Source organism: Schistocerca gregaria, chromosome 4 (assembly GCF_023897955.1).
Source record: "Schistocerca gregaria isolate iqSchGreg1 chromosome 4, iqSchGreg1.2, whole genome shotgun sequence".
Classification (NCBI taxonomy): domain Eukaryota; kingdom Metazoa; phylum Arthropoda; class Insecta; order Orthoptera; family Acrididae; genus Schistocerca; species Schistocerca gregaria.
In genome coordinates, this window is record NC_064923.1 from 675771670 (window position 1) to 675786980 (window position 15311).

Genomic DNA, 15311 nt, shown 5'->3' on the forward strand with positions numbered 1-15311 from the left:
ATAAAGTGATCATTAACAATAGAAAATGCATGAAACAACGACATGCTATGAGGAAATAGAGCAATATATAGCAGCAATGTGTGACTTATGAAGTTACACACTGTGGTGCACTAACTCGGTGAACAGAACACTGTCTCTTCCACACACAACATCTCTCAGGCAAATGTATACGCAGGAATTGCAGTACCTCTCAAACTGACTTAGAATCACTGCAGCTATAAAACTGAAGACTCGATATACACTCCTGGAAATGGAAAAAAGAACACATTGACACCGGTGAGTCAGACCCACCATACTTGCTCCGGACACTGCGAGAGGGCTGTACAAGCAATGATCACACGCACAGCACAGCGGACATACCAGGAACCGCGGTGTTGGCCGTCGAATGGCGCTAGCTGCGCAGCATTTGTGCACCGCCGCCGTCAGTGTCAGCCAGTTTGCCGTGGCATACTGAGCTCCATCGCAGTCTTTAACACTGGTAGCATGCCGCGACAGCGTGGACGTGAACCGTATGTGCAGTTGACGGACTTTGAGCGAGGGCGTATAGTGGGAATGCGGGAGGCCGGGTGGACGAACCGCCGAATTGCTCAAAACGTGGGGCGTGAGCTCTCCACAGTACATCGATGTTGTCGCCAGTGGTCGGCGGAAGGTGCACGTACCCTTCGACCTGGGACCGGACCGCAGCGACGCACGGATGCACGCCAAGACCGTAGGATCCTACGCATTGCCGTAGGGGACCGCACCGCCACTTCCCAGCAAATTAGGCACACTGTTGCTCCTGGGGTATCGGCGAGGACCATTCGCAACCGTCTCCATGGAGCTGGGCTACGGTCCCGCACACCGTTAGGCCGTCTTCCGCTCACGCCCCAACATCGTGCAGCCCGCCTCCAGTGGTGTCGCGACAGGAGTGAATGGAGGGACGAATGGAGACGTGTCGTCTTCAGCGATGAGAGTCGCTTCTGCCTTGGTGCCAATGATGTCCGTATGCGTGTTTGGCGCCGTGCAGGTAAGCGCCACAATCAGGACTGCATACGACCGAGGCACACAGGGCCAACTCCCGGCATCATGGTGTGGGGAGCGATCTCCTACACTGGCCGTACACCTCTGGTGATCGTCGAGGGGACACTGAATAGTGCATGGTACATCCAAACCGTCATCGAACCCATCGTTCTACCGTTCCTAGACCGGCAAGGGAACTTGCTGTTCCAACAGGACAATGCACGTCCGCATGTATCCCGTGCCACCCAACGTGCTCTAGAAGGTGTAAGTCAACTACCCTGGCCAGCAAGATCTCCGGATCTGTCCCCCATTGAGCATGTTTGGGACTGGATGAAGCGTCGTCTCACGCGGTCTGCACGTCCAGCACGAACGCTGGTCCAACTGAGGCGCCAGGTGGAAATGGCATAGCAAGCCGTTCCACAGGAGTACATCCAGCATCTCTACGATCGTCTCCATGGGAGAATAGCAGCCTGCATTGCTGCGAAAGGTGGATATACAATGTACTAGTGCCGACATTGTGCATGCTCTGTTGCCTGTGTCTATGTGCCTGTGGTTCTGTCAGTGTGATCATGTGATGTATCTGACGTTAAAGAAACCATGCAGCAACTGTTCTGTAAGGTATTTGTTAGATGACGCCTTATGGTCGTGATTGGTGTACAGAGAGGCACATTGTAAATTCTGTTTGCTCGAGCCGGCCGCGGTGGTCTCGCGGTTCTAGGCGCGCAGTCCGGAACCGTGCGACTGCTACGGTCGCAGGTTCGAATCCTGCCTCGGGCATGGATGTGTGTGATGTCCTTAGGTTAGTTAGGTTTAAGTAGTTCTAAGTTCTAGGGGACTGATGACCACAGCAGTTGAGTCCCATAGTGCTCAGAGCCATTTGAACCATTTTTGTTTGCTCGAGTTTAAAATACTTTGACAGTTTTGCACATGATCAAACACACGATTCACTCTGTAGTTGTATATTGTTGTCTTCAAGCTGGTAATACAATGCTCTTTAACTAAGGAGGACGTAAAGTTTATCAGAGCCACATGTCCGGATACTGTAAATACTGTTTGTTAGAGTTTAAAAAACCTAAACAATCTTGCACAGGGTCCAACACGCGATCCATTCTGTAGCTGTATATTGCAATCCACAAACTGGTCACACAATGCTCTATAGCTAAGGACAATGTAAACTTTTTCGTAGTCATATGTCCAGACACTTAATAAAAATCTATAAGGTGGTCCCAATAACTTTGGGGTAACACCTGGGGGTGTGATCCGTCATATATAAATTTATTACTCCACATTTGGCGGTCACCCAAGTTAAACAATATATTCCAGACGTCTTATACCTGTCTACGAAAAATTACTGTTTCCCTGGTTCCCAGTGCTTCCATATCGACTCTTCGTGTATTCCTCTTGCTGTCACTAACTCGTTCCCGTGTACAAGATTTTTCTTGCACCAAGCAGACATGTAAGTACTCCCTCATCCTCTCTCAATCTCTTCACATTTTGGCGTATTTCCCCTCAGTTTATACGAATTTTCTATCAATTTTCGTATTTTTACCTATTTTACGGTACATCAGTTCTGCTCATGCGATCATGATCTCACTTCTGACCACGTATTCTGAAATTGCTTGCGAATGTAGTACAACTGAATGGCAAAAACGAGGACTGGCTCACACAACCTCATATGGCTACACGACAGAATTCATCCCATGGATATCGACAGAATCATCCAAGCTGAATTTCCCAATCTATACGAAGATCAGGAACTGTACCACATAGTAGCCAAAAACATGAATCACGGACCATGCGGGCCATCAAACCCTATTCGCCATGTATGAGCGACGGAAAATGTACCAAAAAAATTACCCAAAATCATACTTGGACGATACACAAAACAGAGTTGTCTGCTATCTCAAATACAGAAGACAACCACCCAAAAACGGTGGCTTCACAGTAAAAATACTAATACGAGGCAGCATTGAAATGGAAATAGATAATCAGTTGGTAGTACCACATAACACACTACTTTCCAAAATGTTCCAAGCACACATAAACGTAGAATACTGCAATTCAACGAAATCTATCATATACGTCCGTAAGTATGTGAACAAAGGCAGCGACAAGAAGCATTTTAAATAGTCAAAGACAGTGCACAACAAAACAGAAACGATGAGATACTCATATACGAAATAGGAAGATATATCAACAGTAACGAAGCAGCGTGACGGATTTTTGTTTCTCCCATATGCGAATACGGACCAGCTGTGCAACATTTAGCACTACATTTGGAAAAAAGACAGAGACTTTACTTCACAAAAGACGCCTTCAGTAAAATTTCGAGCGAACCACCATCACATAACACAACAGTAACATCTTTTTACCAACTGTGCCAAATGGATCCATTCGCGAAAACATTACTATATGTCGACATCTCTATGTATTATACGTGGAACACAACAAGAAAAATCTTTCAACGACGAAAACAAGGAATTTCAGTAGAAGATGATCCAGGAATCATGAAAACCAGCTCACTAGGCCGAGTATACACCACACATCCGAACAATGCTGAATGTTTTTATCTCTGGATGTTGCTACTCGAAATATGGGGACCAACAAGTTTCACAGATCTCAAGACTGTTGACTATTACCTACGTCAGATGTACAGAGAAGCATACCAACGCCTAGGACTACTGGAAAATGACAACCAGTAGGAACTAACACTACAAGAAGCGCAACTCACAGCCTCAGTTGAACAAATGAGAGACTTTATTCTCCACAATTCTAACAACATATAATCCACCCAATCCAAAATAGCTATGGGACTCCTTCAAAGAGGGTACAAGTGATGACATTCAGTACGAAGCCCGAAAAGCTCATCCAGACCTGACCATCGAATTCAACTACGATGTCTTCAATGAAACACTCATTCGCCTAGAAGATAAATGTGCAGCAATAAACAATCGGACCTTACCACAACTTGGGATACAAGCACCAAGAAAAGGAGGACGAACTGCCCATTCCGGTCTACAACTACCGTTGAATATAGCCAAAGAACAATTTCCGGGCCGGCCGCGGTGGTCTCGCGGTTCTAGGCGCGCAGTCCGGAAGCGTGCGATTGCTACGGTCGCAGGTTCGAATCCTGCCTCGGGCATGGATGTGTGTGATGTCCTTAGGTTAGTTAGGTTTAAGTAGTTCTAAGTTCTAGGGGACTGATGACCATAGCAGTTGAGTCCCATAGGGCTCAGAGCCATTTTTTTTTAAACAATTTCCGGTACATAAAGTCTCCAGAGCATCTGGACGGGGTGAACTTCTAAAACAAGCTAAAATTATCTTCTGGGGCGAATGCAGAATGGCACATAAAAAATCATTCAAAGCCTTGGACAGAATATTACAAGACTTGCGAGGAAACTCTGAAGTAATGGGAGGAGCGGTATTCATAATCTCAAGGGATTTTCGACAAACACTTCCAGTTATCCCCACGTCAACACCAGCAGACGAGATCAATGCATGCTTATAAAAATCATATCTCTGGCCACACATACAAATACTGAGAAAAACAAAACGTATAAGAGTTGAACTATCGAAAGACGAAACAACAGCACATTTTGCATAACAACATGTGCAAATAGGTGAAGGCACATATCCTACTGACCAAATGACCGGCCCCATTAAACTCAACAGTAATTTCTGCAACATAACCACTACTGAAAACGGAAGTCATCGATCAAATTTATCCAAACATTGTTCACAATAATACCAATTCGGATTGGCTATTTGCAAGGTCAATTTTTGGAACTAAAAATTATATTGTCGACGATATAAACTTTAATATCCAAAAGAAAATTCGCGGTGAAGTGAGAATATATAAATCGTTCGACACGATGGTATAAACTTCCCTACAGAATTTCTTCACTCTTTGCAAGTTCCAGGAATTGCATTTCACTGCCTTCGACTCAAAATTGGGTCTCCGATCATTCTACTCAGAAATCTCAACTCACGAAAACTATGTAATGGAACACATGATCGTCAAACAGCTATCAAATAACTTCATCGAAGCCGAACTTATGACTGGAAAGTACGAAGGACACACACTATTTATCTCCAGACTACCAATGATCTCCACTGAATTGCCATACCAATTCAAAAGACTGCAATTTCCAATAAAATTAGCCTACAGTTTTACAATTAACGAATTGCAAGGGCAAACTTTAAAATATTGCGGCATCAGCATCAAAGACTCCCTGTTTCTCTAATAGTCGACTATACCTAGCTTGCTCTCACGTAGGAAATTCTAAAAACCTGTACTTATATAGTCTACACCGGATAACAAAATGAAAAATGTTGTTTGTAAACAATTATTGCAAATAGAATATGTTTCCAGAATTTTTTTTAACTCTTATACTTTAAAGTTTGTCCTTTTATTCCAACTACCACACAGTCTCATATCAGCTCCCTGAGCGAAGTCGGGTACAGCAGCTAGTAAATTTATATATGTTGGAACACAAACCCAGGTGTGACCCTAAAGTTATCAGCACTACCTAATAAATTTTAATTAAGTGTCCGGACATATGACTATGACAATCTTTACATACTCCTTAGCTAAAGAGCACTGTATTACCAGCTTGGGGACTACAGTATACACCTACCGAACGAATCGTATGTTTGATCCTGTGTAAGACTGTTTAAGTATTTTAAACTCTAAGAAACAAAATTTACAATGTGCCTCTCTGTACTCTCTACCAATCACAACCTTACAGAACAGTTGCTGCGTGGTTTTTAACATCATTCTGCTGTATGTGTACGAGATAATAACTGACTGCTGCGTTAGATGCATTCCTAATAAAGAGAACCATCTGCCTCTAAATTTACATGCGTTAATGGATGATAGAAGGTAGATAGAGTAATTGGTTGAGAGGGGTTGTAACTAGGTATACTTTAATGGTAGACTGATGACGCATTCTAGAGAGAGGGAGATGTTGTGGTAGGTCATTTATCACAAATTTAACCATTTTCTTCCCGTTGTTCTCTTGGACTGTATCAGTTGTGCGGTATGACCTGCTTTCGACTGGTATACAATTGTGTGTTCTGTGTGCAATATAGAGTTCTATCTACATGCAATCGTTAGCAGCAAACCTCCCCATACCAATGCATGTCTGATGAATCACGTTCACCAAAGCAATGGAAAACCTATTTCACCATCCTCCTTTATACGAACAAAGATGGATGCGAAGCACTCCATTTCCCTGCTACATCTTAGACATAAATCGAGTCTTCAGTTTTATAACTGCCTCCAAATTTACATGAATCTGCGGTAAAGGATGATAGGAAGCAGATGGGGTACTTGGTTGAGACAGGTTATAAAAAGGTATGATTTAATGTTTGACTAATGATGCAATCTAGAGAGAGGGAGATGTTTGTGGCAGGTCATTTATCGCAAATTTAACCATTTTGTTCCCGTTCCTCTCTCAGGCTGTATCAGTTATGTGGTATAACCTACGTTTGTCTCTTACGCAATTGCATATTCTGTGTGTGACTTAAGAGTGCTATCTACCTGCAATCGTAAACAGCAAAACTCCCCATACCACAGTCAACAGAGGACTTCCAACGCACGTCTGACGAAATCATGGCACCAAACCAATGGAAAACCTATTTCACCATTCTCCTCTAGACGAACGAAGATGAATGCGAAGTACTCAGTTTCCCTGCCACATTTTCTTCATAAATCAGTTCTTCACATCCATAACTGAACGTGTTATAAATCTGCTTGCAAATTTAGTTCAGTTGTTAACACCTACACAACAGCGCTGTTCTCTCTGTGTGTGTGTGTGTGTGTGAGACGGTTTAAACTGGGGAACCGTCAGCACATTTACTTCTTTTAGGATCCCATTTGCTAATCTAATTCTACAGCATCGCCCGACAGATTGCGATGTTATTCCATTACCCTTGTTTTAATTTCGTTGGCGTTCATCTCATAGCTTACAATCACTTTTCAAGACACTATCCATTCAATTTAAATAATCTTTCAAGTTATTTGCTGTCTCATAAAGAATTATGGTGGTACTGACAAAACACAGAAGTTTAATTTCTTCTCCTCGAATTTTAAATCTCTCTTTCCAATTGTTCCTTAGCTTCTTTCACAGTTTGCTTGATGTATAGAATGTGTGACACCTGACAACAGGGATAGGCTACAACCCTGTCTTGACTCCCTTCTTAACTACTGCTTCCCTTTAATATCTTCGAATTATAATCTAGTTTCAGTAAAAATAGTAAATAACCTTTCGCTGTCTTATTTCATCCCTTACACCTTTAGAATTACAGAGAATGTGTTTCAGTCAACAATGCTCTATAAATACTATAAATACAGGATTGCTTTTCTTCAACCTGTATTTTAAGATAAATCGTAGGGTCAGTATTACAAAGCATGTTCCTGCAAATCTCCCGAATCCAACCTGCTTTCCCTGACGTCGGCTTCTCTCTGTCTTCACTTTGTGCTGTGAGTTATTCGTGTCAATATTTTACGTCCACGGCGTATTTAACCGATGGTTTATTAATATTAACATCTGTGAGCACGTCCTTTCCTTGGAACTAGAATTATTACATCCTTTTTACGTCTGAGGGTATTTCGTCTGTCTCACACATCTTGAATACGAGATGGAGTAGTTTTGTCATGACTGGCTTTCTCAAGGATCTCAGTAATTTCGAGGGAATATTATCTAATCCAGGGACCTTGTTTCGACTTAGGTCTTTCGGTACTCTATCAAATACTTTTTGCGATGTCATACCTCCCATTTCATCTTCTTGTGCTTCCTCTTCCCATTGCATAATGCTGTCTTCCATTATATAGCCGTTCTATACAGAATGATTCAGGTGCCTACCTATGGGCTTCACGCAATCCGTAATAATTTCAAAAACCACGTGTGAGATTTTCATATTCTCTTGGTTGCTATGTGCAAACTACTAGTTCTACAGAAAAAATGAACAGGGCCTTTTAGTAGGAAAGTTAGTGCAGTTAAATTTTGTAGTAGGATATGTTTTCGCTAGGGGCCATAGTTTTTCAATTATTCAATAAAAACGTACAAAAGTGACCTACAAACGAGTTTTTTTTTAATAACTCGAAAACCCTGGCGTCCAGAAAATACGTACCCCATAACAAAATTTAACTACATTAAATTTCCTACAAAAAGGTCTTGTTAATTTTTTCTGCAGTATTAATAAACTGTGCATAGCGAGCGAGAGAATATGAAAATTTCGAGCTTTGTTTTAGAAGGTATTGGGGGTTGCATCTTCCTGCCTTCCCTTTGTTGTTTACTACTGGCTTTTAATCTTCTTCATTGCTTCATATTGGTTGACTTAAACGTCACAAATACAGCAACTTATACTGAAGAGAGGACCACTCAATGACACAAAACTAATGTAAGGTGCACCGCTGGAAATTTTAGTAGTATTATTACTGTCGGCGTTACACGCCATGTATTTAGTGTATATTATTGGTCGCAACCTCAGACCTTTCTCTGTTGAACCCGTTTATGGCTAAACGTTATCTAACAGAATTTGTAGAAATGTCCAGTTACATGTTGACCAAATATCAGAACAGTGTAAAACTGACAACTCTCTCGTAATGTAGAGAAATGTAAGGCTCTGTACTTCACAAAACGAAAAAAAAAGGAAAAGAAGAATGTACGAGGGACGTTCGATGAGTAACGTAACACATTTTTTTCTCCGTTAGTGTCATGGCGCAATATTCCTACTTCAGTCCCTATAGTTTAATGACTTTCTTGTAGGTGGCGATACCCTACATAGCCTTCAAATTGGCATCTGCAACAAAGATGCGATCCAAACAAAGAACTGTCATTTGGCGGAAAACCAGAGCAACGCATTTATTCATCGGCTCTTGCACAATGTCTACGGAGATCTGGCAGTGAACAAAAGTACGTTGAACCGTTGTGCGATACGTCTGTCATCATTGCAACGAAGTCACGTAAATCTGTCCGATCACCCGCGTGCTGGCCGGCCGCACACAACTATGAGTCCTTCAATGTTGGACCGTGTGGACATACTCTTTCGAGGTTATTGACCGATCAGAATCAGACACTCGGTTATCTACGGATCACTATCAAACACTTCACTGCTGTGCTGTAAGTCTCTGATGGTGTTGTTGTTGTTGTGGTCTTCAGTCCTGAGACTGGTTTGATGCAGCTCTCCATGCTACTCTATCCTGTGCAAGCTTCTTCATCTCCCAGTACCTACTGCAACCTACATCCTTCTGAATCTGCTTAGTGTACTCATCTCTCGGTCTCCCTCTACGATTTTTACCCTCCACACTGCCCTCCAATGCTAAATTTGTGATCCCTTGATGCCTCAAAACATGTCCTACCAACCGATCCCTTCTTCTAGTCAAGTTGTGCCACAAACTTCTCTTCTCCCCAATCCTAATCAATACCTCCTCATTAGTTTCGTGATCTATCCACCTTATCTTCAGTATTCTTCTGTAGCACCACACTTCGAAAGCTTCTATTCTCTTCTTGTCCAAACTAGTTATCGTCCATGTTTCACTTCCATACATGGCTACACTCCAAACAAATATTTTCAGAAATGACTTCCTGACACTTAAATCTATATTCGATGTTAACAAATTTCTCTTCTTCAGAAACGCTTTCCTTGCCATTGCCAGTCTACATTTTATATCCTCTCTACTTCGACCATCATCAGTTATTTTACTTCCTAAATAGCAAAACTCCTTTACTACTTTAAGTGTCTCATTTCCTAATCTAATTCCCTCAGCATCACCCGATTTAATTGGACTACATTCCATTATCCTCGTTTTGCTTTTGTTGATGTTCATCTTATATCCTCCTTTCAAGACACTGTCCATTCCGTTCAACTGCTCTTCCAAGTCCTTTGCCGTCTCTGACAGAATTACAATGTCATCGGCGAACCTCAAAGTTTTTACTTCGTCTCCATGAATTTTAATACCTATTCCAAATTTTTCTTTTGTTTCCTTTACTGCTTGCTCAATATACAGATTGAATAACATCGGGGAGAGGCTACAACCCTGTCTCACTCCTTTCCCAACCACTGCTTCCCTTTCATGCCCCTCGACTCTTATGACTGCCATCTGGTTTCTGTACAAATTGTAAATAGCCTTTCGCTCCCTGTATTTTACCCCTGCCACCTTTAGAATTTGAAAAAGAGTATTCCAGTCAACATTGTCAAAAGCTTTCTCTAAGTCTACAAATGCTAGAAACGTAGGTTTGCCTTTTCTTAATCTTTCTTCTAAGATAAATCGTAGGGTCAGTATTGCCTCACGTGTTCCAACATTTCTACGGAATCCAAACTGATCCTCCCCGAGATCCGCATAAACCAGTTTTTCCATTCGTCTGTAAAGAATTCGCGTTAGTATTTTGCAGCTGTGACTCATTAAACTGATAGTTCGGTAATTTTCACATCTGTCAGCACCTGCTTTCTTTGGGATTGGAATTATTATATTCTTCTTGAAGTCTGAGGGTATTTCGCCTGTCTCATACATCTTGCTCACCAGCTGGTAGAGTTTTGTCATGACTGGCTCTCCCAAGGCCGTCAGTAGTTCTAATGGAATGTTGTCTACTCCGGGGGCCTTGTTTCGACTCAGGTCTTTCAGTGCTCTGTCAAACTCTTCACGCAGCATCGTATCACCCATTTCGTCTTCATCTACATCCTCTTCCATTTCCATAATATTGTCCTCAAGTACATCACCCTTGTATAAACCTTCTATATACTCCTTCCACCTTTCTGCCTTCCCTTCTTTGCTTAGAATTGGGTTGCCATCTGAGCTCTTGATATTCATACACGTGGTTCTCTTCTCTCCAAAGGTCTCTCTAATTTTCCTGTAGGCAGTATCTATCTTACCCCTGGTGAGATAAGCCTCTACATCCTTACATTTGTCCTCTAGCCATCCCTGTTTAGCCATTTTGCACCTCCTGTAGATCTCATTTTTGAGACGTTTGTATTCCTTTTTGCCTGCTTCATTTACTGCATTTTTATATTTTCTCCTTTCATCAATTAAATTCAATATTTCTTCTGTTACCCAAGGATTTCTAGCAGCCCTCGTCTTTTTACCTACTTTATCCTCTGCTGCCTTCACTACTTCATCCCTCAGAGCTACCCATTCTTCTTCTACTGTATTTCTTTCCCCTATTCCTGTCAATTTTTCCCTTATGCTCTCCCTGAAACTCTGTACAACCTCTGGTTCTTTCAGTTTATCCAGGTCCCATCTCCTTAATTTCCCACATTTTTGCAGTTTCTTCAGTTTTAATCTACAGGTCATAAACAATAGATTGTGGTCAGAGTCCACATCTGCCACTGGAAATGTCTTACAACTTAAAACCTGGTTCCTAAATCTCTGTCTTACCATTATATAATCTATCTGATACCTTTTAGTATCTCCAGGGTTCTTCCACGTATACAACCTTCTTTCATGATTCTTAAACCAAGTGTTACCTATGACTAAGTTGTGCTCTGTACAAAATTCTACTAGGCGGCTTCCTCTTTCATTTCTTAGCCCCAATCCATATTCACCTACTATGTTTCCTTCTCTCCCTTTTCCTACACTCGAATTCCAGTCACCCATTACTATTAAATTTTCGTCTCCCTTCACTATCTGAATAATTTCTTTTATTTCATCGTACATTTCTTCAATTTCTTCGTCATCTGCAGAGCTAGTTGGCATATAAACTTGTACTACTGTAGTAGGTGTGGGCTTCGTATCTATCTTGGCCACAATAATGCGTTCACTATGCTGTTTGTAGTAGCTTACCCGCATTCCTATTTTCCTATTCATTATTAAACCTACTCCTGCATTACCCCTATTTGATTTTGTGTTTATAACCCTGTAATCACCTGACCAGAAGTCTTGTTCCTCCTGCCACCGAACTTCACTAATTCCCACTATATCTAACTTTAACCTATCCATTTCCCTTTTTAAATTTTCTTACCTACCTGCCCGATTAAGGGATCTGACATTCCACGCTCCGATCCGTAGAACTCCAGTTTTCTTTCTCCTGACAACGACATCCTCCTGAGTAGTCCCCGCCCGGAGATCCGAATGGGGGACTATTTTACCTCCGGAATATTTTACCCAAGAGGATGCCATCATCATTTAATCATACAGTAAAGCTGCATGTCCTCGGGAAAAATTACGGCTGTAGTTTCCCCTTGCTTTCAGCCGTTCGCAGTACCAGCACAGCAACGCCGTTTTGGTTAATGTTGCAAGGCCAGATCAGTCAATCATCCAGACTGTTGCCCCTGCAACTACTGAAAATGCTGCTGCCCCTCTTCAGGAACCACACGTTTGTCTGGCCTCTCAACAGATACCCCTCCGTTGTGGTTGCACCTACGGTACGGCCATCTGTATCGCTGAGGCACGCAAGCCTCCCCACCAACGGCAAGGTCCATGGTTCTGATGGTAGTGCTGACGAACTCGTCCAGTAGTATGGGCACTCAGAAGTGGGTTCCTCGCTGCCTAACATAAGCCCATAAAGAGCAAAGAAGGACTGTCTGTTCGGAATTGCTTGCGCTTTACGAGGCTGGGAGTGACAATTTTTTGCCGAACAGTGGTTCATCGCTTCGAATCGGGAATAAAACGGCAATGCGTGGAGTGGCGCCACACCACCCCTAATCTCCCTAATACCCACAAAAGTTAAAAGCTGTACCCTCAGCCGATAAAGTCATGCTGACGGTCTTCTGGGAATCTGAAGGGGTTGCCCGTATCTCGCGGTCGTGTGGTACCGTTCTCGCTTCCCGCGCCCGGGTTCCCGGGTTCGATTCCCGGCGGGGTCATGGATTTTCTCTGCCTCGTGATGGCTGGGTGTTGTCTGTTGTCCTTAGGTTAGTTAGGTTTAAGTAGTTCTAAGTTCTAGGGGACTGATGACCATAGATGTTAAGTCCCGTAGTGCTCAGAGCCATTTGAACCAATCTGAAGGGGTTGTTCTGTTTGATGTCCTCCCTCATGGTGCAACAATCAATTCGGAAGTGTATTGTGCCACCATCAGAAAATTGAAAAAAACGACTTCATCATGTTCGTCTCCACAAAAAAAAGAGCAAACGATCTTCCTCTTTACCATGAAACCGCAAGGCCTCACACCAGTTTGCGCACCCAAGAGGAGCTCACTAAACTTCACTGGACTATTCGTCCTCATCTACACTACAGCCGGCTTCCATCAGTTTGGCCCAATGAAAGATGCACTCCGTGGGAAGTAGTACGTGAATGATGGGGAGGTTATTATTAACGCAGCAAGATGTTGGCTCCAAATCGACCAGTACAGTGGCCCATGCTGCCATGCATGGTGGCGTACGACAGTCGCGTTGAACAGAGGTTATTTTGAAAAGTAGGGTTTTGTAGCCAAAATAGTGTGAATAATAAGGTGTAATGGAATCCTGAATAACACCAATCAGCTTTCAGAAAAAAGTGTGTTGCGTTACTTATCGAACACCTCGTGTCGTAAATCGAAAAAAAAAAATAATTAGTGAGCTTCTGCTATACAAAGGACGAGTCACAACTACTTCTTGGCAGGACTCAACGGAAGAGTATTTGTTGTAAATCGTGGAAGTTCATAAAAGAAAAATAGGACAGCCTGTCTGGAACATATCTGAAGTGTGAGAAGTCCACGTGATGTTGGAATAACAGAATATCGAACGTATACAAAGAAGGGCAACACGAATGATCACAGGTTGGCACAAGAGTATAACAGAAAGACTGCAAAATATCAAAACTCTAAACAGAGCGGAAATCTGGTTTAAAATTCCTAGAACTATTTTTCAGGGATGAATGGCGGCTGTTGCTATCCATCTGCAAATCGAATACATGATGACCATGAGTACATAATTAGACCAATCACAGTCGACACAATGGAAAATAAGCAGTCACACCTCTCACGCTTCGTCCATGAATGACTCTGATGGAATCCTTACTACATAGCATATCGCAAATTACCCTCTGCTATTCATTTTGCAGTGATATGGAGAAATTAGATGTGGATGTAGATGTATTGTACTTACATATTCTGTATAAGAGTGGTAAATTAACCTCAGTAACTGCTTCAAGCTAAATGGAATCCATTCGTTACAGGGAGTAATGTCGATTGCTACCGCAATGTCGCACCCTTTCGACACGGTACGCCGTCGGATGATGATGCAATCTGGACGGAAGAGCAGCGACGTCATGTACAAGAACGCTCTCCAATGTTGGGCTAAGGTCTACAGATTGGAGGGAGCCCGCGCTTTCTTCAGAGGCGCACTTCCCAACGTCCTACGGGGCATTGGGGGTGCCATAACCATTGTACTGTATGATGAATTCAAGAAACGTTCTTACGGAAACCTTAGCAGACGCGTGCCCTCTTGACGCCACGACAAAATGAAGAGACCACGAGCACAGTCCCGGTATCCCGGTATATCAGAGCTACGGCGAACGACCCAGTAGCATCAACACTTGGGTTTGAGCGACTGAGTTATGAGAACAGAAATTCATCCATTCATCTTCTTTTTATACAAGTTTATGTTTATTTCTAGTTGTGCATAGTTTACCTTATTGCTTCATGTGTAAACAAGTGCCAGGACCGACGCTGAACGCATATGTCTTTCACCCATCATGTTGTAGTTTTTTCGGGGCTAGAACACCGAATGTGTACAGTATACAGGGTATCAACTTTTAATTTCTGAACTAATAAAGCCGGAAACTTTCCAAGTGGTTGCTACCTTCGTACCTTTGCTAAATCGTTCTTCTAATACTTGAGTGCTAAGGAAGTTCAGAACCCACTGGGACATAATAACAATTGCAAAGATTTAGTTTTTCAATTGTCCTTTCAGTGTGAAAGGAATCAAATATCACAACACTAATGAAATAATTTCATATACAACAACCAATGTAAACAGAAATCTCAGTATTAAAATGACAGAAAACTTCTCGACCATTTTCAATCATATTAGGTAGTGTCTACACAAAGTCCACAACTAGGCAGGTTGTAAAATTAGTTTACAATCATCCAACATTGAAATACGAGGAGAGAGATACACTTTTGTGATTAAACACTTGCAGATATCCGTTGACGAAGCTACACGGTTGGTAAATGATGTTCTACGTCGGAGCGGTGTAAACACTCACACACACACACACACACACACACACACACACACACACACACCGATTTTTATATTTTTGTCTGGGATAATCGATAAAATTGTTCCAGAAATAAATTAAAAATATGTTCGTGGTGAACAAATCCGCCACAGTTGTAAAATACTTTTATTGACCGAAGTTTTGCGTGACAGATGTCGCTATACACCACCAC

The 15311-nt window shown here is 42.3% G+C and overlaps 1 protein-coding gene across 3 annotated transcripts in view; it reads left to right on the forward strand.

Annotated features, from left to right (window-relative positions):
• Positions 1-15311, forward strand: part of LOC126267429 (ADP/ATP translocase 3-like) — a 60542-nt gene that overhangs the window by 29734 nt on the left and 15497 nt on the right. Inside the window, exon 4 of one of the 3 annotated variants that reach the window (XM_049972681.1) lies at positions 14093-14890. The exons of 1 other annotated variant lie outside the window; for it this stretch is intronic. In XM_049972681.1, coding sequence (XP_049828638.1) covers positions 14093-14365 — 273 coding nt within the window. In that variant the 3' untranslated portion in view covers positions 14366-14890. Of the gene's footprint in view, positions 1-14092; positions 14891-15311 lie in introns of those variants that run through there. One more of the 3 variants, XM_049972682.1, reaches the window with a different exon arrangement.